The following is a 25,411-nucleotide window of genomic DNA, read 5'->3' on the forward strand; positions in this document are numbered from 1 at the left end:
TTCATACATAATTTCTGTGATAAGTACCTATTCTTGTTTCACAAAATAAGGAAGGTTTTATTAAAAAAAAAATAATAATAATATATATGAACATAGGTAAAAAGCCCACAAGGAAATGCCAGGAAACAAAGGATCATCAATTACCATGTTAGGAGATGCATGCAGTTAATTCCACTAGGATTATGAGAGGCATAAAAAGCTTAACGATACACATGAATATCAACAAAATTATTATTTTTCTAATTATTATTAAATTATTCTAATTGTTTTGTGTAAATGTTCATTATCTTCTAGATGAATAATTGAATTCAGTTTTTTGGGGGTCATAAAATTTCTGTCCAAAAAAGATTAGCATCTTTTTATGGTACACAGAAAAGCTTAAATACAAACACACCTGCTAAGCCATACCAGATTACCTTATTATGAATGACCAGAATTTACCTTTTGTGGCTGATTAAGTACTTTAGAGAGATAAATTGATAGCACATTGCTGGCTCATTAAATACACAAGCAAATCATGATTTGCACCCTTAATATTAGTACAAATGGCTTGTAACCCAGTAATAAATAGTTCATGCAGGTCACAACCCCCAAGTCAAGGAGATCAAAGTCTGATGTTAACAGATAGTTTGAGAAACAGAAAAAAAGTTAGTCAGGAAAGACAAGAAACAAAAGTTAATTCAAGAGCATGCATGATTTTACTGTAAAAGAACAGAAATTAAATGGAGATTGGAGTTAGAGATTGCCACTGAAAATGATAGAAGAGTTGGAAAGTCTTTCATGTTGTAGAGAGGTCATGCTCCAAGTCTTACTTGTTGAAGCAAATGTCCATTTTCTTCATCTTCGCTGGTTCCATAAAAGTTGACCCCACCAATCACAGAGATGGGCCTTCTTTTATAATTTGTTTGGAACTCAGCTCTAGGTTTACGAACCTTTGGTTCTTCACTAAGAGACCTTGATGGTGAATTACAGTTATTGCTATTTTCTTGACAGTCCATAGGTACAGAGTCTTCTGGGATGGAGAAACTACGACTGGCCACCTGGCCATAGTCTGAGAGTGGCCTTTGCCGACACCGGGTTTTTCCTGAGGCCAGTTTGCGAGAAGCCACTTTCTGTATCTCTGTCTTTTCTTCATCTTGTGATGGAGATTTTGTCCAGGTATCTTCAGTAGTAACCTTTTTAAAGGGTGAATAATTCAGGTGAAGTGACCTGGCGCATGTTAATTTTATTTAAAATACATTAAAAGTATTCTCAGATATGGGTCCTCTCATGTTTAGAAAAAGCATCTCAGTATAATCATTTGTGTTTTAAAATTTCTAGTAGGGATAAAAAGGTAGAACCACTGTCAGGTTTAATACAAAATGTAGATTTGTGTAAAATCATGGGATTCACAACTTTTTCACATTTATTATGCCTTTATGGAAATCAGTGCACATATTTACATAAAAGCACAACTATGTTAACCAATAAACACTTTAACAAGTATGGATATACAAAACCAAACACCTGCGCATTTGTCTCTTTTGGAAATATTTAATAAACAGAAAGTCAAACCCCTGATTGTTTAATATTGCTCTGGGACTACTCACGTGATGCCTTACTATTACCCAGGCCTAATGGTAGCAGTACTAACTTTTTTTTTTTTTTTTTACAAACACAGAACCCCTTCATGAACAGAATATTCTTGTGCCTTTTGTCAAGTAGATTTCGGTCAAAAGTGTTAGCCTGAACCTTTTTTTTTTTTTTTTTTTTTTTTTAAGACTACTGATAGGGTCATTTGAATAGGTTTATACACAAAATAAAAATTTTCAGATTCAGTTACTGATAACCAACTTAGCTTTGAAGGAAATTACTGCATCTGAGTCACAAGAGATCCAACAGGATGGAAAACTTCATCCAATTCTTTTATTATTCTGTGCCAAAAAGGTAAACTGAGGCATCCTGGTGCCTCCAATTACTGCCTCAAACAAAAACAGTAATCTACAAACATGCATTAAATAGTGGATGTACATGTTGGGAGAATGAAAGTTGCTTAATTAAAAGATTTCCCTACATATTGTTAGAACAACAAGCAATTGAAGACAAGCCACGCAGTTTTATAGTCAATTGTTGTCAATGGTCCATGACCCCCTACTTGATAGTCAATGTTGTAAACCAGTGTTGGGCTTCCAGTACCTTCAATAGAAGGAAGGTTACTAAAGCAAGGAAATACACATTTCTTTGCACACTTGTCTTCCATTCGCTGCTTCACTTCTGCTTGGCCACCATGAGCAAAAAGTGGTATCCCTGTAGAAGTGCCAAATCGTGAACAGGAACTTACACAAGGTTGAGGACTCTATACCTGCCCCCATGCTGGGATCCTGAGCGACTAATCATCAGTACACTGCCACATGGTAAAAAGGGGAATGAATCACATGCTTTCCTTAATGTGGAATTGCTGGGTATTTTTCTTTGCTTCTGACACCTAAACAGGATGGGAGAACAAATGGAAGGAGTATGTGCTGCTCATGGGGCCTCCATCAAACTGTATGTGTTGCTTTGCCCTTCATGGGCAAAGCACAAGGTGGAATTAAAACAGATAGAAAAAAAAACCTTGGTTGTCTTTAAAAATTGCATCATGGAAAAACAGGAGTTGCCACGGCAACTGGGGTTAAACTTGGTAAGAGCTCCAACATAGGGCTTTAAAAGAAAAGCTTAGCATATATTACTGAAGACCGCAAAGCACCTCCAAATGCTGTTTGAAGGATTGTACTTGAAGGAACAATTCAGTACGCAATGCCATGTCCAAAGGGAGTGGCTTTGAATTGCACCATACTACATTAAATGCTAGTCATCCTTATCATTAAATTGCTTCTTCCAATAGATCACCCCTCCACTTATCCCAAGCCACCAACCCAGAGAGCACTGCAAGCGCAGACAAGTTAACATGGGATCACACATTTCCCACATGAGCCCTCAAGGGAACAACATGAAAAAACTTTAAATGATTATTTGGGGAACTGACAACTACAATATCTAGAAAATGAACTTTGACTGCAAACATTACTCTGTACCAACAGTTCTTTGGCCTAATGTCAAGGTTTGCAATAAATCAAAGCTTCACAAAACAGAGCTACCTCATAAATTGAAGGCAAACAAGGAACACCTACAGTTTACCATAATTCCATTCTTAAACTAGATTATCTGTACTGGGCTTTCCCCCTTTTCCAAAGACTGAACATGTGGTAACCCCAAAGTATGCAGGTCACTCAGTCCCAAGGTCTCAACTGTGACCATCTGAAAACATTATGTCATACATCTTAAAAATGTGTGCACTCATCACTCTGTGTCTACATTGACAATAGTAATGGCGATGCTAGAAGGATAGGAGTCCAGTGACAAACAGGCAGCCCTTATAATTTGCCCATACAACCTCTTTAATGATTGATCTATGCCCTAAAAACAAACAATGGTAAAAATAAAATAAAAAATTGCAAAATACAAAACAAATGCTAATATAGAACATTTGACAACATTTGCCAAAAGCAGTATCTATTTTTGTTACCTCTTTCTCTGTAACAGGTAAGGGGGTCCCACGGAAACACTGAAACAAAAGACAGCCGACTGTCGGCATTTCGATCTCTGAACATTCAATGCGTGCGAATGGCCCGACATGCTTTACATAACAAAAACAGAGATTTTCCACTGATTTGCACTATACTGTTTGCTTGCCGTGTTTGCCGGTGAACCTTGTACCTTTCACAAAGCTGCACACCAATGTCAACTGTTATCTCACCAAATGTCAGCTCAAGGGAGTGAATGGCTATAAGGAAACTGAAAATAACTTATTAGGGCTCATGTACACAGCAGCTGATAAACTCACATTTAGGAGCTGTTCAGCGGTTTTTTCAGCAGCCCCTGAACTCTCCCTAATGTTTTCCTGTGTGTCCATGTACACTATGTCATTTACAGGCAGTTGAGTTTACAGTAGATTTTTTGAACGCAGAAAACTTGCGTTCAGGAATAGATTTTAAACGCGGCTAGCACATGTGCAGCGGGGAGCTGGCTGTAAAGCCTCACAGGAGTCACAGCTGGCTTCCCACAGTTAACAAGCCAGCACTAGGGACCCAAAGAACTAGCCCTGGTGAGGATGGTGCTGGATCCCTGGAGAGAGAGGTGTGTGAGTGTGTGTGTGAGTGTGTTTTAAGTCAGCAGCTACAGTATTTTTTAGCTGCTTTTACATTTTTGTTTCCAAGATCCTCTAATGAAATTTCAGTAAAGTTAAAAAGGAAAAAAAAAAAAAAAAAAAAAGATACGCTGTCATCGGTGCACTGGCACTGCAGTTATCCTTCCACACTGCATCGCACTCCAGCTGCTGCACTGTAATGCAACGGCTGGTGTGAACAGACCATAAAAGGCATAGGTTTTATTGCATAGTTACGTTTGGTTCATGGAACCACTGTGGAAATGGAGACTCACTGTAGTAGTTGATGCTACCAATGGGATCACTGCTGTCTTGCTCCTGTGCTGAGGGGCTGTACTGCTGCACAGAAACTACAGAGGGTTGCTCACTTGGCACGGGTGTCATTCACAGAGGGCTGCTCACTCGGCACGGGTGTCATTGACAGAACACCTTGCAATGTTCTCAGTGAATGCAAGGTGTCACGATCGCAAGATCGCCGCCACCAACATGCGACAATCTCACGACCGCGACCACCAATATGTCACGATCGCAGCGTCAGACCCCAGACCTTCTCACCAAACTCGTGACCGAAGGACCGGCCGATCCAGACCGCGATGTGACGTGCGTAACAATGCCACACCCAACTGCACCCTACACAGCGATTTTCCAGCTAATGGATTTCAATCTGTGCCGGCAGCCAGGATGCGCTTGTTACTGGATCAGGTTAATTACACAACTAACCCTTCACTGCCACCACCCCTTTTTGTACAGAGAAAGGGGAAACTCTCTTTATCAAATATACACTGTAATGCTTGAAAAGTCATCCATCCAATACGGTCACCGCAGGCCGATTGGGCAGAGGATTAAACAAACACAGTAGCGTCTCTTTAGAGGCAGGAATTCGTAAATTGCAATTAAGCGCTTTAGAAACAGTTTAACACTTTCAGAAAGAAAGATTTATTACTAAAAGAGTCAAACAGGTGCAATAAAATATTTACAGAAAAAGATGTAATATATATATATAAAGAACCATAGCACAGCAGAGAGATAATAGGAAGTTAAAGGGTTAAGTTACTTGCCATTTAAGCTGACTGTTGGGGTATTACGGTCAGTAGGGAGTTTATTGTTTTTAAGTTGTACGCTCATTTTTTTTATTATTGTTATGTTCTGCTCTAAACAAGACACCACCACTCACTTTCCACAAGATATTTGGATTTTGGCACTCTCCTGGGCTAGGGAGTTTTGTTTTCGATTTGGGATTATCCAGTTGTGACCTTCCCGGTTTCCTTTATTATATGGAGTTGAAATTAATATCGTGGAATGTTAGGGGTCTCAATCACAAATGTAAAAGAGTGCTTATGTTTAAATATCTGAACCATCACAAACCACATATCTTGCTCCTGCTAGAAATCCATCTTATGGGGAATACTAGCTTTACGCAGATCTTGGACTCAACATTCCTTTCATTCCACTTATTCCCGTTATGCTCGGGGAGTTGCCATTCTCCTAAATAAATCCTTAGCATATAAGATTGTACACCTAATCACTGACACTCAGGGCAGATATATTACTGTTACTGGAAATTAGAGCGGTTGTGTTTGCTGTTGTCAATGTCCCTCCCCCCCTCAACCAGCAGGTCCTGTACACCATATATGAAAAACTAGCCCCTCTGCAGTTTTCACAATAGCAGGTGATTTCAACTCGACTCTCGATGCACAATTAGATTCCTCTAACCCCCTCCGAGCGTATAGCCCTGACTTGCGTCACTGTGCTCAGACTTTTGAGTTTACTGAACTCTGGAGATGGAAACACCCATCCATTAGAAATGACTCCTGTTTCTCAACCACACACAAATCAGCCTCCCGCATGGACCTTATTTTTGGGAATGCTCGAGCCTTGTCATTGGTGCGAAAGGTCTCCTATTCACCTGAGGGTTTATCGAGTCATGCCCCTATAGAGCCCAGATTCACCCTATCACTTGCATGCTATTCTGTTGGCGTCTGACAAACCGGTGGTTACAGGACCCAAAGGTTGGGGAATTGATCTCCGCTGCAATGTCCATATATTGGGAACGGAACGAAGGCTCTGTTCCAGCGCCTATGGTGTGGGATGCGCTAAAAGCGCATGTCCGAGGGGAATATACATCAGCCATTAAGATGGTTAGACATGACCTCTCCTGGCAGATACAACTGGAGGATAGTGAGGCATCGGCGGCAGCAACATTTTCTGACTCCCCGACCTCGGATAATTTCAGTTTACTTGCCCAGGAAAGACGCAATTTGTCCCTTCATTTAACCTCTGCTGCCCATTTAGATCTCAGGTCCCTGGCGGGCAGAGTTTTTGAGTCTGGGGACAAGAATGGCAAATTGCTTGCTAATCTGGCAACAGATTCCAAGGCTCACATGGTCATATCTACTATTAATTGCACAGATGGCACTGTAACTTCTGATCCTGACTGTATCTTACAGGAATTTATGGATTATTATGGTGGTCTCTATGGTGCTAGTTCTAGTGTAACCGGATCAGAACATCATGATTACTTGTCTGCTCTGGATCTTCCTCAAATTTCGCAGGAGGACTGCAGAGCTTGACAAGGACATCACGGTTGAAGAAACAGAGTCAGCTATACGATCTTTTCTGGGTAATAAGATTCCAGGTCCGGATGGTATACCGGGGAATGGTATAGGATGTATGCTGCTACACTAGCGCCTAGGTTTCTCCAACTCTACTCAGACTGAAAAACACAATTGACATTACCCCATTCAATGTATCAGGCTCATATAGTTATATTAACTTAACCCCAGTAAGGACTGGTCCCAATGTGTCTCTTATAGGTCTCTTTACTTAATTATGATCTAAAGATCTTAACTAAATTATTGGCCACCAGAATAATGAAAATGTTGTCTTGCTTAGTCAGCATTGATCAGACAGGTTTTATCCCTGGGAAATCGACTGATGTAAATTTGCACAGGGTCTTCACTCATTTGCAGCTACCCACCGGGGCTTCCGCTATCAGAGTGCTAGTGGCTCTTGATATTGAGAAAGCTTTTGACTCGGTAGCCTGGCCTTACATGTTTGCAGTGCTTGAACATATGGGCTTTGGGCCTGAGTTTAGAATGTGCATGCGCCTGCTATATTCCTTCCCGACAGCTGAAATTAAACTATATGGGACACTATCGGCATCCTTTCAGGTGGGTAAAGGCACTAGACAGGGTTGCCTGCTTTCGCCAGCTCTGTTTTCCCTCATGATCGAACCTCTGGCTGTGGCTTTTAGACACTCCCCAGCGGTGGTTGATATTTGGGCTGGGGTCCTGGAAGAAAAATTAGTTATGTATGCTGATGATCTCATTCTATTCCTAATGACCCGGGTCCTTCCCTTTAGATTATTTCAGAATTCTTGGTCTACTCTGGGTTACATGTTAATTGGCAAAAATCACAACTCCTACCTATTGACCCTGACTCCAGCAAACTGGCCGACCCTGCTATACCTTTAGTGTGGGCTAATCAAATTGAATATTTGGGAATTACGATCTCCCCTTCCCCCCCGACTATTGTATATTGAACTTGGCCCCCTTGTTACATAACATGGTAAATAAATTGAAAGCCTGGGACAATCTTCCCCTGACGTTAAAGGGTCAGATTAATATCTTTAAAATTAAATTGTTGCCCGGCTTTTTATACGTGCTTAGACACTCACCTGTCTGGATTCCGAAAAAATATTTTTGTTTGGTCAATACCTGCCTTACTTCCTTTCTCTGGGGTTTGAAGCAGCCGAGATTCCGCCTATCGACACTGCAGGGACCCTGGCAACAAGGAAACTTGGCATGCCCTGATCTATTTAAGTACTATCTGGTGGCTATGCTCACACGTTCTCATAATTGGTTAATTGCGGATGGATCTAATGCATCAGTAGCATTGGAAGCCTCCTGCTTGGGCTCCTATGAGGCGTTAGAGAACCTAATCTATCGTGGCCCAGTGGCTCCTCTTCCATTGACCAGGGTGATAAAAACAGTTTTACGGGCATGGTCTATGCTCAGGCAGATCAGCTGATTCCTGAGGGACTTTTCTCTCAACATAGTCCATTATGGTGTAACCCTAGGTTGCCTGAATTTGCTTTAATTCCTGACCCACATATCTGGGCAGTGAAAGGCATTAAGTACATTGACCAAATCTGCTCTGGGGGAGAATTATGTACATTTGACAGCCTGAAATAGTATGGCCTCCCAAATACATATTTGTTTAGATATTTACAACTTAGACACGCTTTTCGTACTCAATTTCCAGTAACACCTGTTGTCTTTTCTAACTATGATTTGGAGACTTAGCTTAGAGACAAAAAACTTTAGGTAAACCTCTATCTAATATACATATAAGGAATTGCTTCCCTCTGGCCAGAAGGGACTTGAGGCTCTTAAAACTAAGTGGCTACCTGACTTTATGTATGGGAATGTTCCTTTCAACATCTGGTTTCTGTTAAGGACAAACGGATACAGTTTAAAATTCTGCACCGTATTAATCTCACCCCTATACGTCTCCGTAGAATATATTCCTCAGTCCCTATTGATTGTTGGGAGATGTGGGACGACCTCAGCCGACTTCATTCATATTTTTTGGCAATGTCCACATATTCAGCTTTTCTGGAGATCAGTATCCTCTCGGTTACCACCATTCGGGTACCATTATCAGTGGATGTATGTCTGTTGGGGCTGGTCAACACTCTGGCACACAGTAGGGCCTCCAGAACCTTATTAGGAATTTTATTGTTTTATGATAGGAAAGCTATAGGGTTGAAGTGGAAATCGCCAGATGCCCCCACCTCTAATTGCTGGAAGAGGTTAATTAATTCTATGGTCTCATTGTATAAGGCTACTTACCTATCTCGGGATGTCCTCATAAATTCCATAAGGTCTGGGATATTTGGGTAGACTCTCCATCCACGAACGTGGAGCAAGGTTCTTCCATTTAGCCCGAGAAGGTTTAAGTGATATTCCCTAAATGATCTTATGGAGCTCTATGATATTATACTATTAGAAGAGCCCTGGGATTGTCATCTCTGTTGGATTCCTGGAGGGCATATAAATACAGAGGTTTGTGGTGTCTAGGGAATGTTCCAGACCAGGGGCGGACTGACAACTCATGGGGCCCCCGGGCAATAGGGGATCATGCCGGGGGCCCCATAGCCCACACTCAAATCACACCCAAAAAAAGCCTATGAAAAAAAGGTACCAGGGGCATCTCATGGGGCCCCCTACTGACCCCAGGCCCTTGGGTAGTGCTCGAATGGTCAGTCCACCTCTGTTCCAGACACCTAAAACAGTGACTGAGCATATGGTTAGTTTGTTAATTGTTGGTTTTCTTTTGTTCTATTCCAAGTACCAGCTTGTAACCTTGTTAAAGTGTAGTACTGAGCCTGGGTATGCCCTACAGGCTCTGTTTTTAGTATTTCTAAACTTTTTAAAACATAAAAAGAATTTTCCAAAAAACAAAAAAGAAAATGAAGAGGTTACTAAAGTTCCGAAAATTCTCGTATGACAGAATACAACTTTAGAAGCGATATACCGATTAAACGAAAATCGTTTGCACTGTTACCGTAAGAGAAACATTTTTTGTGCTTGGTCCTTTGGATATTACCACATGAACTGTCATGATCAGCTGTTAAAAGCTGTCTACGAACAATCAGATTATGGTATGATCCCTTCGAAAGCGATTTTTGCCATCCGATTTTCTGATCGTGTGTATGGGCCATTATCCCATGCAGCTGCTGATGGTAACGATACACCAGAGATTTGTAGATAAACAAGCAACACAGCAACTCTGTAGTTCGTTATAATTTACTAGATTACATCATCAGAAAGATTTAAAATGGCAAGACCTTCACGACAAAGTTGCCAGCATGACACAACCCTTAAAACCAATAAACATAATAAAAAAAACACCACAGATAAGACTTTTTAAAAGGTGAAATTACTTATGGGAAATACATGCAAGTGAAGCCCTTGCTCACAGTTTCATCACAAGATCTTTTATACCAGGCTTCATCTGCTCAGCAGACTGACATACTATGGAAATTACTTCCTTAGAGTATTAAAGCAGTATTATACCCAAACATTTATTATTTTGCATCTTACAAATTCTTAGATGTACTGACTACAATCATTTTTATTTTACGATTTCTCTTTTATTTTTATCTGGTGATCCATTCAGTAAGACTATTTCAAAAGAACAAGCTCTCCAACAGAATGTATCAGTTTACACGGATGTGACAAGCCATTTAAAATTGGCAGGGGTTCTTACAATGATCAGCTTCTATTTATTTCTATGAAAATGTTATTCCAAAAGGAAAAAAAACAATCCCCTCCCCGACTGACAATGCTGCTGTCAGCTGTGGCCTCTGTGCTTCTTCAACCAGAATGGGGGCACTCTAATACAGGAGGTGTATTACTGGCCAAATCACCAAGTAAAAACAGAAGGAAAAAGACTTAAAAAAAAAAAAAAAAGAATTATTGCAGCCACCACATCTAATGCTTGTAAACTGCAATTACTATACTGTATTACATTTATGGTTTTGGGTTTAATACTGTCTTAAGTATAAGTAGGGACCCATGTCGCTCTGAGGTCTAGGGTGCTCCTACGTAGTCTTGAAATTCTAATATCTGCATAGTCCTGTCCTGCACAGACCTTGGCAGCTATCAGCAGCTGTCTGTAGACATTCATTGATCTATATGATCAGTGAAGGTTACCATAAGCCTTACCAAATGTTCATAGATCCGAGGTTGTATGCATTTATGATCCACTGACCTGTGCTCTGCAGTAACCTCCATATACCTGCATCATTGGGGTTGACATGTCCCCCCACCCCCAAAAGTCACTCCCGTCACACTCTACAATAAAGGATTCTTACCTGCCTGTTCTCTATCTTGTGAACAATGTACACTGAGGATGCATCCCAGCACAGCCAATCAATATGACCAAAGATCCCATACCTAAAAGAAGACCTAGTTGGACTTCGGGATATGGAAGGCCTCACGGCTACGCTGCACAATACAGAGGGAGAGTTTACTGAAACTTGGAGGCCCTGGCATCATTTCATATACACAGATGCCTTGCTCAGTGAGTTGGCCACCTGGGAGAGGGATGCCACTCTCTTCTCTTTCTCCTTTACCGGGGGTCTCTGGTATGTTTTCCCTGCTCTCCTCCCTTTTCCCCACTCCCCTCCCCCCTGCTCCTGGAAGAACCTCTCAAACTGTTTTTACGTTTAAAATTTGGTAATTACTCATTTCATTCCATATCTGGGATTAGACCACCGCAAGTGTTCATGTTTTTCCCCAGACCCCCTTTCTATGATCTATGTTATCTCTTCCATTGTATATTTTCAGATTACTATCCAGTAACATACTGCACTTTAGAATGTTTTTTTTCTCAGTATTACTTTAGAGCTTATTGCCACTATCCATGACATGGCATTTTGTTTTCATATACAGCTAGGTCCATATATATTTGGACACAGGCACAATTTTAGTTGTTTTCAGGTATTTACCAAAACATATTCAAACTATAGTTATATAATGGATATGGCTTTAAAGTGCACACACTCAGGTTTAATTTGAGGGTATGAACATCCAAATTGGAGGAAGGGTTTAGGAATTACAGCTCTTAAGGAGTAGCCATCCCACCTTTTTCAAGGGTCCAAAAGTAATTGGACAATTGAATCAAAAGTGGTTTCATGGCCAGGTGTGGGCTACTCCATTATTTCTTCATCAGTTAAGCAGGTAAAAGGTCTGGAGTTGATTCTAAGTGTGGTATTTGCATTTGGAATCTATTGCTGTGAACCTACATCATGCGTTCAAAGGAGCTGTCCATGCAAGTGAAGCAGGCCATTGTAAGGCTTCAAAAATGAAACAAATCCATCAGAGATATAGCAGCAACATTAGGCGTGGCCAAATCAACTGCTTGGTACATTCTGAGGAAAGAAGAACACACTGGTGAGCTCAGCAACATAAAAAGGCATGGACATCCACAGAAGACAACAGTGGTAGATGATCACAGGATCCACTCTATGGCAAAGAAAAACCCATTCACAATATCCAGACAAGTGAAGGAGGTGGGCGTATCATTGTCAAAGTCTACAATCAAGAGAAGACTTCACGAGAGCAAATACAGAGGGTTCACCACAAGGTACAAACCATTCATAAGCCTGAAGAATAGAAAAACCAGATTAGACTTTGCCAAAAAACATCTAAAAAATCCAGATTAGTTCTGGAAAAGCATTCTTTGGACGGATGAAACTAAGATTAATCTGTACTAAAATTATGGGAAGAAAAAAAAGTGTGGAGAAGGCTTGGAACAGCTCATGATCCAAAGCACACAATGTCATCTGTAAAACATCGTGGAGGCAGTGTGATGGCATGGGCATGCAAGGCTTTCAGTGGCACTGGGTCATTGGTGTTTATTGATGATGTGACAGAAGAAGACAGAAGCAGCCGGATGAATTTTGCAGTGTTTAGAGATATACTGTTAGCCCAGATTCAGCCAAATGCAGCAAAGTTGATTGGACGGACCTTCACAGTATAGATGGACAATGATCCAAAACACACTTCAAAAGCAACCAAGGAGCTTTTGAAGGAAAAGAAGTGGAATATTCTGCAATGGCCAAGTCAATCATCTGATCTCAACCCAATTGAGCATGCATTTCACTTGCTGAAGGCAAAACGAAAAGGCAGAAAGACCCAGAAAAAAAGAACAACTGAAGAAAGCTGCAGTTGGAGCCTGGCAAAGCATCAGAAAGGAGGAAACCCAGTCTTTGGTAATGTCCATGGGTTCCAGACTTCAGGCAGTCATTGCCAGTAAAGGATTCTCAACAAAATATTAAAAATGAACATTTTATGGATTATATTTAAATTGTCCAATTACATTTGAGCCTGAAATGGAGGGACGGTGTATAAAAATGATTGCGGTTGCTAAAATTTGTACTTGATATTTATGTTCAACCCCTTGAATTAAAGCTGAAAGTCTGCACTTCAAATTCATTTGGATTGTTTTGAATTAATTTTCTCTGGTGGCTTACAGAGCCAAAAGTATGAAAGTTGTGCCCGTGTCCAAACATATATGGCCCTAACTGTATGTAGGACACTCTACTCTGGGTGTCTATTGAACCCATATCTATAAACTGTTTAACCTCTGTTAAAATAAAGGCATTACAAAAAAAAAAAAGAAGACCTGGCGAAGGAGCTTGCTGAAGTCGCATCAGGGGGTGAGCATAGTTCCTTTAAGACAGTCTTTGCTGCAGTAAGCAGCCAATCTGCATGATGTGTGAAATAACACTGCATCCTATGGTGCCTGTTCACATACGTCTACTGCACTGGTGGTGCGGATTCAGTGCAGATTGAAAAAGAGTCCTGTCCCATTTCTGAGCAGTGTGGTCAGGATTAGGTGCGGATTACAGGCTATTGACTTCTATGGTTTCTAAACCACACATCATCAGTTGTGAACAAGATTAAATCCTGTCCTGAACCTGATGTAAACCTGACCTGAACTGCTGAACAACTACTGTGTCAATTAGCTGTGAAACCTGAGCTTCAATCCTCACCGCACCTGTGTGAATCAGCACTAAATGGGTTTATGTATGTATGTATGTATGTATGTATGTATGTATGTATGAATCTTGCCATACATGTAATGTATGTCAGATGTAATTATATGCATAATGCAGACCATCAGATTGGCTTATTGCTGGATTAGTGCATGGGAAGATGTTATGTCTATATAGCAAGCCATTACAGTTGGCTGGGAATATCCTAATTTTCCCAAGGTCACCATCAGTCCAGTCTGCTCATGCAGCACTAATGCTATTGGACATAAATCTGATTTTTGCTCTAGATTTACCCAACAAATGCAAATCAAATTAAATCCTGCTGTTAAAAAGTAATTTGCAACTCCATCTCTTTACATGCACGACATCTGGTAAATCTACACACAAGCTGAAGTGCGATCTCAGATCACATAAACCTTCTAACCTGTATTTTTCAGTTGGCATCCTCAAAAAGAAACTGAAACGGGTTTGAAAACGAGAAGCAGAATGGAATTAAATTCTTCCTTTTCTTGTCAGACTTTTATTGCAGAGGGGTGGGGGGCGCTATTATGACAGTTGGCCCATTTTTTTCTTCTGCAAACAGTTAAAGTACAAGCACAATTTATAATGAAGAAGAGACATACTGGGGTTGATTTACTAAAACTGAAGAGTGTGAAATCTGGTGCAGCTTTACACAGAAACCAATCAGCTTCCAGGTTTTATTATTATTATTATTACACAGGATTTATATAGCGTCAACAGTTTGCTCAGCGCTTTACAATACAACGGGAGACAATACAGAAACAATACAGTTCAATACAAGAGGGTTAGGAGGGCCCTGCTCCTTGGAGCTTATTGTCAAAGCTTAATTGAATAAGCTGAAGTTAGAAGCTGATTGGCTGCCATGCATAGTTGCACCAGATTTTGCACTCTCCAGATTCAGAAAAACAACCTCACTATGTCTCTTTTGCATTAACGTTTCTTACATGCCTAATTGCCCAGTACAACTTTGGCACTGACAAGATGAAAGAAAACCCATGCATGCGCAGGAGATGTCATGTCCATCTGGCCAATGAAAACAATAGGAGATTGGTACCCAGAAGCAGACCTTCAAAAAAGAAGCTGGAAGGGAGCTCTGGGAGGAACGCGCTGTGCGTTCTTGTACAATTTAGATGCAGTTCTGTGTGGCGCAATTTCAGCCCATTCCTTTTGAATCTGCTTAAATCACACCATGCCAAAAGTAGTGTAGGCACTATTCCTAAAACGCACTGTACCTGGAGTGCATGATATTTTTGTAGTATGCGATCTGGTACGAGCAAATACACTGTTTGCAACCTGCGATTGGGGGGTCATTAACGTTTTATTGTCATCCGCTGCAGATCGCAAAATGTAGTGCATTCTGCATGCAGTTTTAATCTCACCGGAATGCACAGCACGTTCCTGTGTGAACCGGCCCTAAATGGAGGTGCTTGAGGCCATGATGGAGATTTTACACTGGGGTAGATTTACTAAAGGACTAGAAACTATTTACTTACCCAGAGTGAGCATTCACAGAGCATAGAAAATAGTGAAGCTGCATTTACTTCACCCAATGAAAGCCTGCTTTTTAGGGCTCAATCACACCAGGCATTACATTTTCTCACACTAAGGCTCATTTACTGTATACACTTTCAAACACACAATGAAATAGGCTCTGTGCAATTTTTGAAACTGGATTTTTGGCGGCGATCTGTATACCAAGGGTATACTGAACATTATCAGGGTGCCATATTGCAGTGAATTTTATACAGCAGCTGTAGATTGAAAACGGTTTTGTTTAAAAGATCAATAAATTACAACATTGCAATTGTATTTGCTACAATATTTTTTTCATTTGCAATTTTTTTTTTACCATGAAAGTGGAATTACCCTTTATAATAAAGCTTCTGGACTGAGTAGGAAAAAAAAAAAAAAGAAATGAAAGCAAAAACGCCATAATATTGGAACAATATCAATGTTGCCATTTAGTTACAGTAAATAAAAGAACAATGTAATCATCTCTCCCATACATTGCCTCCTGGTTAATGTTTAAGGTTTATGTACTTATTAGTAAATGTATACAACTTGCCAAAAGTTCACCCAGAATAGTTAGGAGACATAAGAAGCACGTTAATTTTCCCTGATCTACAGACCCTTCATTCTGGACAGGGGCAGGCACAGTGTTGGGGTTTATGTACACTGCAGCTGATAAACTGACGTTCAGGAGCTGTTCTGCGTTTTTTTTCAGCAGCCCCTGAACTCTCCCTAATGTTTTTCTATGTGTCCATGTACACATAGTTGTTTACAGTCATTTACAGGCAGTTGAGTTTACAGTCGTTTTTTTGAACGCACCAAACTTGCATTCAGGAGTAGATTTTACCAGCATTTTAAACTCCAAACGCTTGTAAACGTGGTTAACCGCGTTTATAAGCATTTGCGTTTAGAATCATTTTTTTTTTTATAAACGGTTCCACATCCAGATGCTGTCCAGAGCCTTTTTTAATCAGAAATACATGCAAAGTGTTTTCCATGTATTCAAATTGACCTAGTACACCAGTGCAGTCAGTTCCAGGTTTTGCGAAGGAAAAAAAATGGTAGAATGTGCCGCATTATGCTCATGATGGGATCCATAGTGAATACAACCAGAAAAGACAGGTCATCTCAACACATACTGCTCTCTTTATTCCTCTCAAAATGTCTGAAATAGTTAATTATTTACCATTTTTCAGTGCATTCTGGGCATTTGGGAAGGTCTCCTGAGGTTACCTTTTAACCTCCCTAGCAGTCGGATTATGTCCATATTTCTGTGCTCAAAGCGGTACATTTTTTGGCATAGAAATATGTATTTTTTTTAATTGTAGGCCTGTAATTTTAAAGAATAACTCACTGAAATCTGTCTGAACAAGAGTCTAGTAAACATCCTGGGTATGTTAAAATTTTAAACACGAAATCATAAATTATAATTTAATAAATAATCATAAAAAATAATATAATAATAATAATAACATTTAATTCAATAATATAATCAAACCAAAAACACTGAAATTTGAAATATAGCGCCAAGTTTGCACATCACTGAGCAAAGTCGAAAAATCGTTTTCAGTGTCTGATGACGAATTTCCCCACGAATCATTATCACTCAATTCTGCAAGTAGTTCTAATTTACTATCACTGTTCTCTAGCTGGTCTAAAACCGCTTTTGACCTAAAAGGGACGCTTTTTGGACACCATGGACATTCATTAGTTTCCAGGCAGAAAGAATAAAAATGCAGGCAGTGCACAGGACAAAGCACTAGGGACAAAATGTATGTGAAATGGCTTGATACAGTAATGTTTTACTATGTGATTTTAGTGAATGTCACACTTTGTCATTTTCAAATTTCTCGCCGAGTGTAGCTCGGGGTTACCGCTTGTGGTGCTGAAACTTTACCCTGAGCTACACTCGGGAATACCTCCAGGGAGGCTATAAACACTTCTAAAAAAAAAAGTGTGTGTCTTTTTTTTTTTTTTGGAAGGTAAAAAATGTACATTAACTATTTTTGTTTTAGGAGCCTGGAAAGCATTTCCCCAGTGATCAGCAGGACTGTTGCAAACCTGTCAGTGTATCTGTGTGCTTGTACCTTGTATGAGAAAGCAGATACACTGACATAAAGAATCAATGAACCACCAGAGCGCTCCACAGTGTTGTGGTAGTTCATTTAGAACTACAAGCTGACAGCAGCAAAGGCTGTTGGGGCTTGTAGTTCATTCATTCACAGAACTCTGAAAGAATGACACCACTGTGTAAGCGGAGCCCTGCACAGCCGCACTGTATTAAAAAAAAAAATGACAGCTAGTACAGTGAACATCTCTGTGTATTGCTGTCACAGCCTGTCGGGGGTTTTTGTTTTTTTTTTCCCCATTCACTGCTGGTGGTTAAAGCTGCCATCAACACTGACTGTGTTGATGGGGGAATCAAGTAATTTTCGGTCCTTCAACCCGTAGTTGAAGGATATAACATTGCATAATGTATGGCCTACCTTAGTAGTCACTTTTCCTGCTGGTGGTAACAAAGTAACAGCATGGATGAATGGCAACCAAATGCAACACCAGAACCTGGACCAGAAGTGACATGGGAGACGCCAATACTCTGAGTGTGAGCTCCGATACTGGGGGTTCTGGCAGCATTGATCCTTTTGGATTGGCTAGGTTGATGGGCATTCATTTTTTCCCGAACCATGTTCTGATGTGAACCAGCCTTGAAAGTGATACTAAAGGCAAAACTAGTTTTCTATAAAATGGAGTAGAATGAGACCTCTATCAGGTTTTTACGGCTGTCTGTGCTCCCGTTGGGGAGATTCACTCATTCTATTTGTCCTGTTTACAGTTATCACCAAGAGTAAAAGTGGAGTACGCTAGTTCTGGTGACAACTAGGGATCCCCTGACTTTGACATTTCCTGTTTTGGCCATGGAACAGGAAGTGAAGGGAAATCCCCCGAATGGGACACAGATGACAAAAAAAAAAAAAAACAACACACACAACACACTGACAGCTGTTATAACTCACTTTCTCTCTCTATGCAAAATAAAAAAAAAAGAAAAAAAAAACGTTTTTGTCTTGTTTAGTTCTACATCAAGGTTGGCCATCTGAATAAGCCGAAATCTGATCACTGCATGGCCCTGCAAGCACCAAATCTACTGAGCTGGTGAAAAAAAAAAAAAAAAAAAAAAAAAAACCGGTAGCGCCATTGTGTTCAGGTAGTCACGGGTGCCGCAGCAGCATGAATACAGACGCTGGCAATGGAGATTCTAATCAGTGTGGATGGGAGATTTTCTCCAGTTCAGCCCACAAAGGTCAGCAGGTTATATTTTTTGCCTTCAGGATATGGAACAAGTCTGTCATACAACAAGCCATCCCACAGTCTGTAAGTCTGTTGAGGAATGGATGACATAACTTGTTTGCACATATGTATCCATGGATGGCTGAGGTTTCTGTCCAGAGAGCACGCTCCCACCAGTGACCAAGCTATCACAGACAGCTTTCAGTCTCTGGTCACAATCTGGTGCCAACAGGATGGATTTCCAATTATGTAACTGCCAATCACTGTGGCCACGCGATTGGAAATTTTGTCCCAACTCCAAAATCAACCTGGTGTAGAGACCCATTTAAAGGGACAATGGGGCTGAACAGGAAGGGGTTACAGCATGCCTGTTCTTTTTTCATACAGGGCAAAGCATCATGTATGCACGAGTCCCCCTCCCAAACAACAAGTATGCACGAGCCCCCCTCCCAACAACAAGTATGCACGAGCCCCCCTCCCAACAACATGTATGCACGAGTCCCCCTCCCAACAACATGTATGCACGAGTCCCCCTCCCAACAACATGTATGCACGAGTCCCCCTCCAAACAACATGTATGCACGAGTCCCCCTCCCAACAACATGTATGCACGAGTCCCCCTCCCAACAACATGTATGCACGAGTCCCCCTCCCAACAACATGTATGCACGAGTCCCCCTCCCAACAACATGTATGCACGAGTCCCCCTCCCAACAACATGTATGCACGAGTCCCCCTCCCAACAACATGTATGCACGAGTCCCCCTCCCAACAACATGTATGCACGAGTCCCCCTCCCAACAACATGTATGCACTAGTCCCCCTCCCAACAACAAGTATGCACTAGTCCCCCTCCCAACAACAAGTATGCACGAGCCCCCCTCCCAACAACAAGTATGCACTAGTCCCCCTCCCAACAACAAGTATGCATTAGTCCCCCTCCCAACAACATGTATGCATTAGTCCCCCTCCCAACAACATGTATGCATTAGTCCCCCTCCCAACAACATGTACTCTGCTCAGCTGCCAGGAGCCAGGAAATATCCAGTGCTATTGGGTATGGAGGAGAAGGCGACATCCTTTCCTTCTTCTCATGTACCAGCATGGCGCTTGGAGAGGTGAATGGCCCAGCGCTGTCACATAGGGGCAAGGACAAAGTCTAACATATCACCTTGGAGAATACACAGGGGGCTTAGTCTTTGCTTGTAGATAAAGGAAGGCAAGAACGTACTCCTGGGCAGAGGGCAGAGAGCACAGAGCTGATCCACATCTTTAAAACCTGTGCAGCTACATGTTGTATGTCACAGCATCATTTATTCCCAATGGTACCCCAACTTACAAATACAGTAAATACAAATGATCTTGAACTATAAGCACACCATAGTACACAGATGTAAATGCTCTGTGCGTTGTGCTGCACTGTGTTGCAAAAAAAGTGCAGATGTATTTGATATATAAAGCACATAAAGGGGCTATATGATGATGTGGCTATCTTGAGTAAGAGCAGATGATTCATGTAACATTTTCTTCCTGGAATCCATCTGCCCTTCGCTCAGGCATGCAGACAGGAGGGTGTGTTTAGCTGACAAAGTCTCTGCTCCACTCCTGAAGACTCCTGGGATGTCGGACATCATTTTGGCCTAGGCCAGAAACCAGGAAGCAACCGAAGAAAAAAAAAAGTTTGACAGAAAGAAGTATGATATACAGTGGGGCAAAAAAGTATTTAGTCAGCCACCAATTGTGCAAGTTCTCCCACTTAAAAAGATGAGAGGCCTGTAATTGGCATCATAGGTAGACCTCAACTATGAGAGACAAAATGAGAAAAAAAATCCAGACAATCACATTGGTTGATTTGGAAAGAATTTATTTGCAAATTATGGTGGAAAATAAGTATTTGGTCAATATCAAAAGTTCATCTCAATACTTTGTTATATATCCTTTGTTGGCGATGACAGAGGTCAAACGGTTCCTGTAAGTCTTCACAAGGTTGGCACACACTGTTGCTGGTATGTTGGCCCATTCCTCCATGCAGATCTCCTCTAGAGCAGTGATGTTTTGGGGCTGTCGCTGGGCAACACGGACTTTCAACTCCCTCCAAAGGTTTTCTATGGGGTTGAGATCTGGAGACTGGCTAGGCCACTCCAGGACCTTGAAATGCTTCTTACGAAGCCACTCCTTGCCCGGGCGGTATGTTTGGGATCATTGTCATGTTGGAAGACCCAGCCACGTTTCATCTTCAATGCCCTTGCTGATGGAAGGAGGTTTGCACTCAAAATCTCACAATACATGGCCCCATTCATTCTGTCCTGTACATGGATCAGTCGTCCTGGTCCCTTTGCGGAAAAACAGCCCCAAAGCATGATGTTGCCACCCCCATACTTCACAGTAGGTATGGTGTTCTTTGGATGCAACTCAGCATTCTCTCTCCTCCAAACACGACGAGTTGTGTTTCTACCAAACAGTTCTATTTTGGTTTCATCTGACCATTCTCCCAATCCTCTTCTGGATCATCCAAATGCTCTCTAGCAAACTTCAGACGGGCCCAGACATGTACTGGCTTAAGCAGGGGGACACGTCTGGCACTGCAGGATCTGAGTCCCTGGCGGTGTAGTGTGTTACTGATGGTAGCCTTTGTTACGTTGGTCCCAGCTCTCTGCGGGTCATTCACTAGGTCCCCCCGTGTGGTCCTGGGATTTTTGCTCACCGTTCTTGTGATCAGTTTGACCCCACGGGGTGAGATCTTGCGTGGAGCCCCAGATCGAGAGAGATTATCAGTGGTCTTGTATGTCTTCCATTTTCTAATTATTGCTCCTACAGTTGATTTGTTCACACCAAGCTGCTTGCCTATTGCAGATTCAGTCTTCCCAGCCTGGTGCAGGTCTACAATTATGTTTCTGGTGTCCTTCGACAGCTCTTTGGTCTTCACCATAGTGGAGTTTGGAGTGTGACTGTTTGAACTTGTTATCAGTATAAAAGACACCTGTCCACAACCTCAAACAGGTGCCATTGATACAGGTAATGAGTTCAGGACAGAGGAGCCTCTTAAAGAAGAAGGTACAGATCTGTGAGAGCCAGAAATCTTGCTTGTTTGTAGGTGACCAAATACTTATTTTCCACCATAATTTGCAAATAAATTCTTTCCAAATCAGCCAATGTGATTGTCTGGATTTTTTTTCTCATTTTGTCTCTCATAGTTGAGGTCTACCTATGATGCCAATTACAGGCCTCTCTCATCTTTTTAAGTGGGAGAACTTGCACAATTGGTGGCTGACTAAATACATTTTTGCCCCACTGTACCTTCCTATCTATTTTCTAATGTTAGCAGCATAAGGATTAAAAACCCTTAAAGTTGATTGAGAGAGTTTAGTTCTGCTTTGAAGCGATTTTAAAAGGTAGAATTAAAAAAAATATATTAATAATAATAAACATGGTATACTTACCTGCTCTGTGCAATGGTTTTGCACAGAGCAGTCCTGATCCTCTTTTCGGGTGCCCCACCAGCACTTATGGCCCCTCCTCTTCTCCAAATGCCCCCATAACAAGCCACTAGCTCTAGGGGCACTCGTGGGTCCTTGCTCCTGAGCCCTGCTTTGAGTGTTCATAAGACAGACACATAGCCCTGCCCCCCCCCCCCCCAGCTCCCTTGTCACTGGCTGTAATTGACGGGTGCGGGAGCCAATGGCTCCCACTGCTGTCTCTCAGCCAATGAGAAGGCAGAACCCCAGGAGAGCAGCCGTTCTTGTGCACATCCCTGGATCAGGCTCAGGGGGGGGCTTTGGGAGAAGCTGCATACTAAAGGTTTTTTACCTTCATGAATACAACGCGTGAAGATAAAAAACCTTCAGCCTTTAGAACCACTTTAAACACATGAGGTGCATTGGTCCAAAAGCAAATAATTTCTCTTTTTTTTTGTAGCAGCAGACTCCAGTGTATAGCTGGAATTTCCCAGAATCCTTCCCCTTTCTTCCTCTAATTGGCTTACTTTACCTCTCACTCAACTGTGTACATAACCTGGCGTCTAATTAATTTCTAAAAAGAAGACATTCTGCAATTTCCACTTATGGGAGGAGGGCTGGGGCCCCCGCATGGTGGGAATATGCTCTAATTAATCAAATCTCCTACAGTGAACGTTGTTCTTTCCACTTTAGGAGTTCTTTAGAAATGCAGTATTTGCATGCAGTGGAAGTGTATGTATGGCACCGCTTCCTTTATTTTTTATTCTTTTAGTTTGTTTTTAAAGCTTTGAGCTGTAACAGTCACTGTAGTGAACTCCAACAAGCAGTGACTACCCAAGTATGTGAATTATGTAAACAGTGGTCATCTAAAGTAGCCCTATATCTCATATCACGTGAAAATAACCAGAAACAAAACTGCTGAATCAACAGACTGATTACTGTTGGTTACTACTCATCGCTGTTCTTTGTGCCATATGAGCTTAAAGCGGAGTTCCACTCAAAAGTGGAAGCTCCGCTTGGTTGCCTCCGACCCCCCTCCACTGCCATATTTGGAACCTTTTGGTGGGGAGGGGGGATCGGGTATCTGGTTTTGACAGGTGCCCACTCCCACTTTCGGCTCCGTTTGCCACGGCGAATTGAGCTGGAATTTCGGCCCCCTTCTTCCTCTCAGTCTACTGGGAACCTTCATAGATCCCAGAAGACTGCTGGACCAATCAAAATGCACAGCGCGACTTCCGCATGCACAGTGGGCACCCGGCTGTGAATCCGCAAGCGGTCACAGCCTGATGCCCACAGTTGTGATGCTAAAACCAGGGAGAGAAGAGGCAGAGAAGGGACAGTGCGGGCGAGTACATCGCTGGACCTTGGGACAGGTAAGTGTGCATTTATTAAAAGTCAGTAACTACAAAAACTGTAGCTGTTGATTTTTAATAAACACAAAAATGACTGGAACTCTGCTTGAGCCCGGGTTCATATTCATGCGGTGCGTTATATCGCATGTGAGTGTATAGTCCAAACGCACACGTTCCTGCGTTAAAAATGGTTGTGTGTATAAGTGCGTGCTGCAGCGACCGTCGGCTGGAACCGAACAAAATCAGCAAGGGAAAATGTCACCAGCACACCAAGGATCACCAATATGGGTCCAAAAGTTTTAATGAACGATCACATAGTTACAGCAAGGCAACATTTCGGAGTCTCGCAGGACCCCTTCATCGGGCCTGCTGAAAATCCGCATCGTATCAGTCTGAACCAGGGCTTAAAGTGACACTGAAATCTGGTTTAAAAAAAAAGAAAAAGAAGAAAAAAAAAAAAAAAAGTTTGTATTCTTCTCTGCTTTCCTTTTTTTTACCGCTGTGATCTGAACTGGAGGGCCACAGTTTGGAGACCCCTAAGACATTGCTAAGGATGTTGCTAAGACACACCTAGCATGACTCCTCACCTTCACCAAACTCTGTATCTGAGTTTTCAGATACTGAATTCAGAGCTACAGCATCAGGGTAAAGAAAGAGCATGGGAGAGGGTTTGGATCAGAGAAAGAGCTCACTCCTGTGATGGTGAACAGTAAATCGAGCCATCTTTTAGCAACATCCTGGGAGTTTTCCAGTCAGGCTTCATGAGGTACGTAAAATGGCCTACACCTATAGCAAGGCATCATTTAACTTTGGTCAAAGCTGCACTGATTGCTTTTATCTTGTCTGCAGGGGCAGTTTTTTGGTAAAGGTGAACCATGCCTTTAAAGGCTAAAATTACCTTTTGTAAAAAAATAAATAAATATACAACATATATATATATTTTTTTACATTTCAGCTTGGAGAGCATTAACCTGCAATTACAGATTGCGGGTGCAATGCCAGGATCCTGCAGACTCTCAGTAAAAAAACAATGAACTACAAACGCGCTCACCAGCTCCCTCGCTTCGTTGAGAACTACAAGGCCTCAGTCGCAAAGGCTGTTGGCACTTGTAGTCTATTCATTCACAGAAAAGTGTTAATAAATGACGCAGCACTGCACGGCTGTGATGTTTTCAAATTGTGACAGTGGGCGAGGGGAAAAGACCCCCAAACCCCTGTCACTGAGAGGGGAGGGCAGGCAGCGAGAGGTGGGTATGTAGGTTACACGTAACATGCTCCGAACGGAGAACTTATCCTTTAAGCATTGCAATTCATTGTAAAAGAACGTAACATTTCACACTTCAAACAGGGTCTTGTAGTCACACAGCTACTTGTAAAAGTTAGCAGAATTGAAACTGGAACTCACAATGACAGAATTCTATGTACACACTATGGTTACTTTTTCTCAGATTTGGCAACTCTTTAATTCTTGGAAAATGTGACAAATTGTCCGTAAAGGTTTATTTTCACACACATGGGCAGTAGTACATCTCTGTGCACAGCTCTGAACATCCCATACTGGACAGTGAATGGAGGGCACCATACCTACAAGGGTATCCTGTACAGAACCCGGGGGTTGTCATAAAGTACATTTACACGGAGCTCAGTACAACCCTCCTTATATTGCCCATACAGCACCACTACCAGAGCAACAACCTCACCTCAGGAATGGATGAATACTACACAGGATCAGCACATGTATTACCATTTGTATTAGAATTTAAAGTAGAACTCTATGCAAAACTTTTTTTTTTTCATTTTGGATAGCGTAAGGGAGGGTTATAACTCCTGTCAGATTATTTTGCTCCATTTGTGTCCAATTGTGGAGATTTCCCTTCACTTCCTGTCCCACAGCCAAACAGGAAGTGAGTAGAAATCCTTCCAAATTAAGGGAATCCCTTGGGAACCCCCAGGTCACCAGAACTAGTGTCCCCATTCCTCAATTACTTTTCTGGAGGCAACCCAAAATGTGGGTTTTGCCTTTAGTTATACTTTA

General features: G+C 41.7%; 1 protein-coding gene across 2 annotated transcripts in view; it reads right to left on the reverse strand.

Moving 5' to 3' along the window:
* The window catches only part of SPATA13 (spermatogenesis associated 13), a 123,901-nt gene that overhangs the window by 67,999 nt on the left and 30,491 nt on the right, over nt 1-25,411 (reverse strand). Inside the window, exon 3 of one of the 2 annotated variants that reach the window (XM_089685810.1) lies at nt 813-1,175. The exons of the other annotated variant lie outside the window; for it this stretch is intronic. Coding sequence (XP_089541936.1) covers nt 813-1,175 — 363 coding nt within the window. The remainder of the gene's footprint in view (nt 1-812; nt 1,176-25,411) is intronic. 2 annotated transcript variants of the gene reach the window in all.

Source organism: Staurois parvus, unplaced genomic scaffold, assembly GCF_062004578.1.
Source record: "Staurois parvus isolate SC_StPar_1 unplaced genomic scaffold, SC_StPar_1.0 ptg000387l, whole genome shotgun sequence".
In the NCBI taxonomy this organism is placed as follows: domain Eukaryota; kingdom Metazoa; phylum Chordata; class Amphibia; order Anura; family Ranidae; genus Staurois; species Staurois parvus.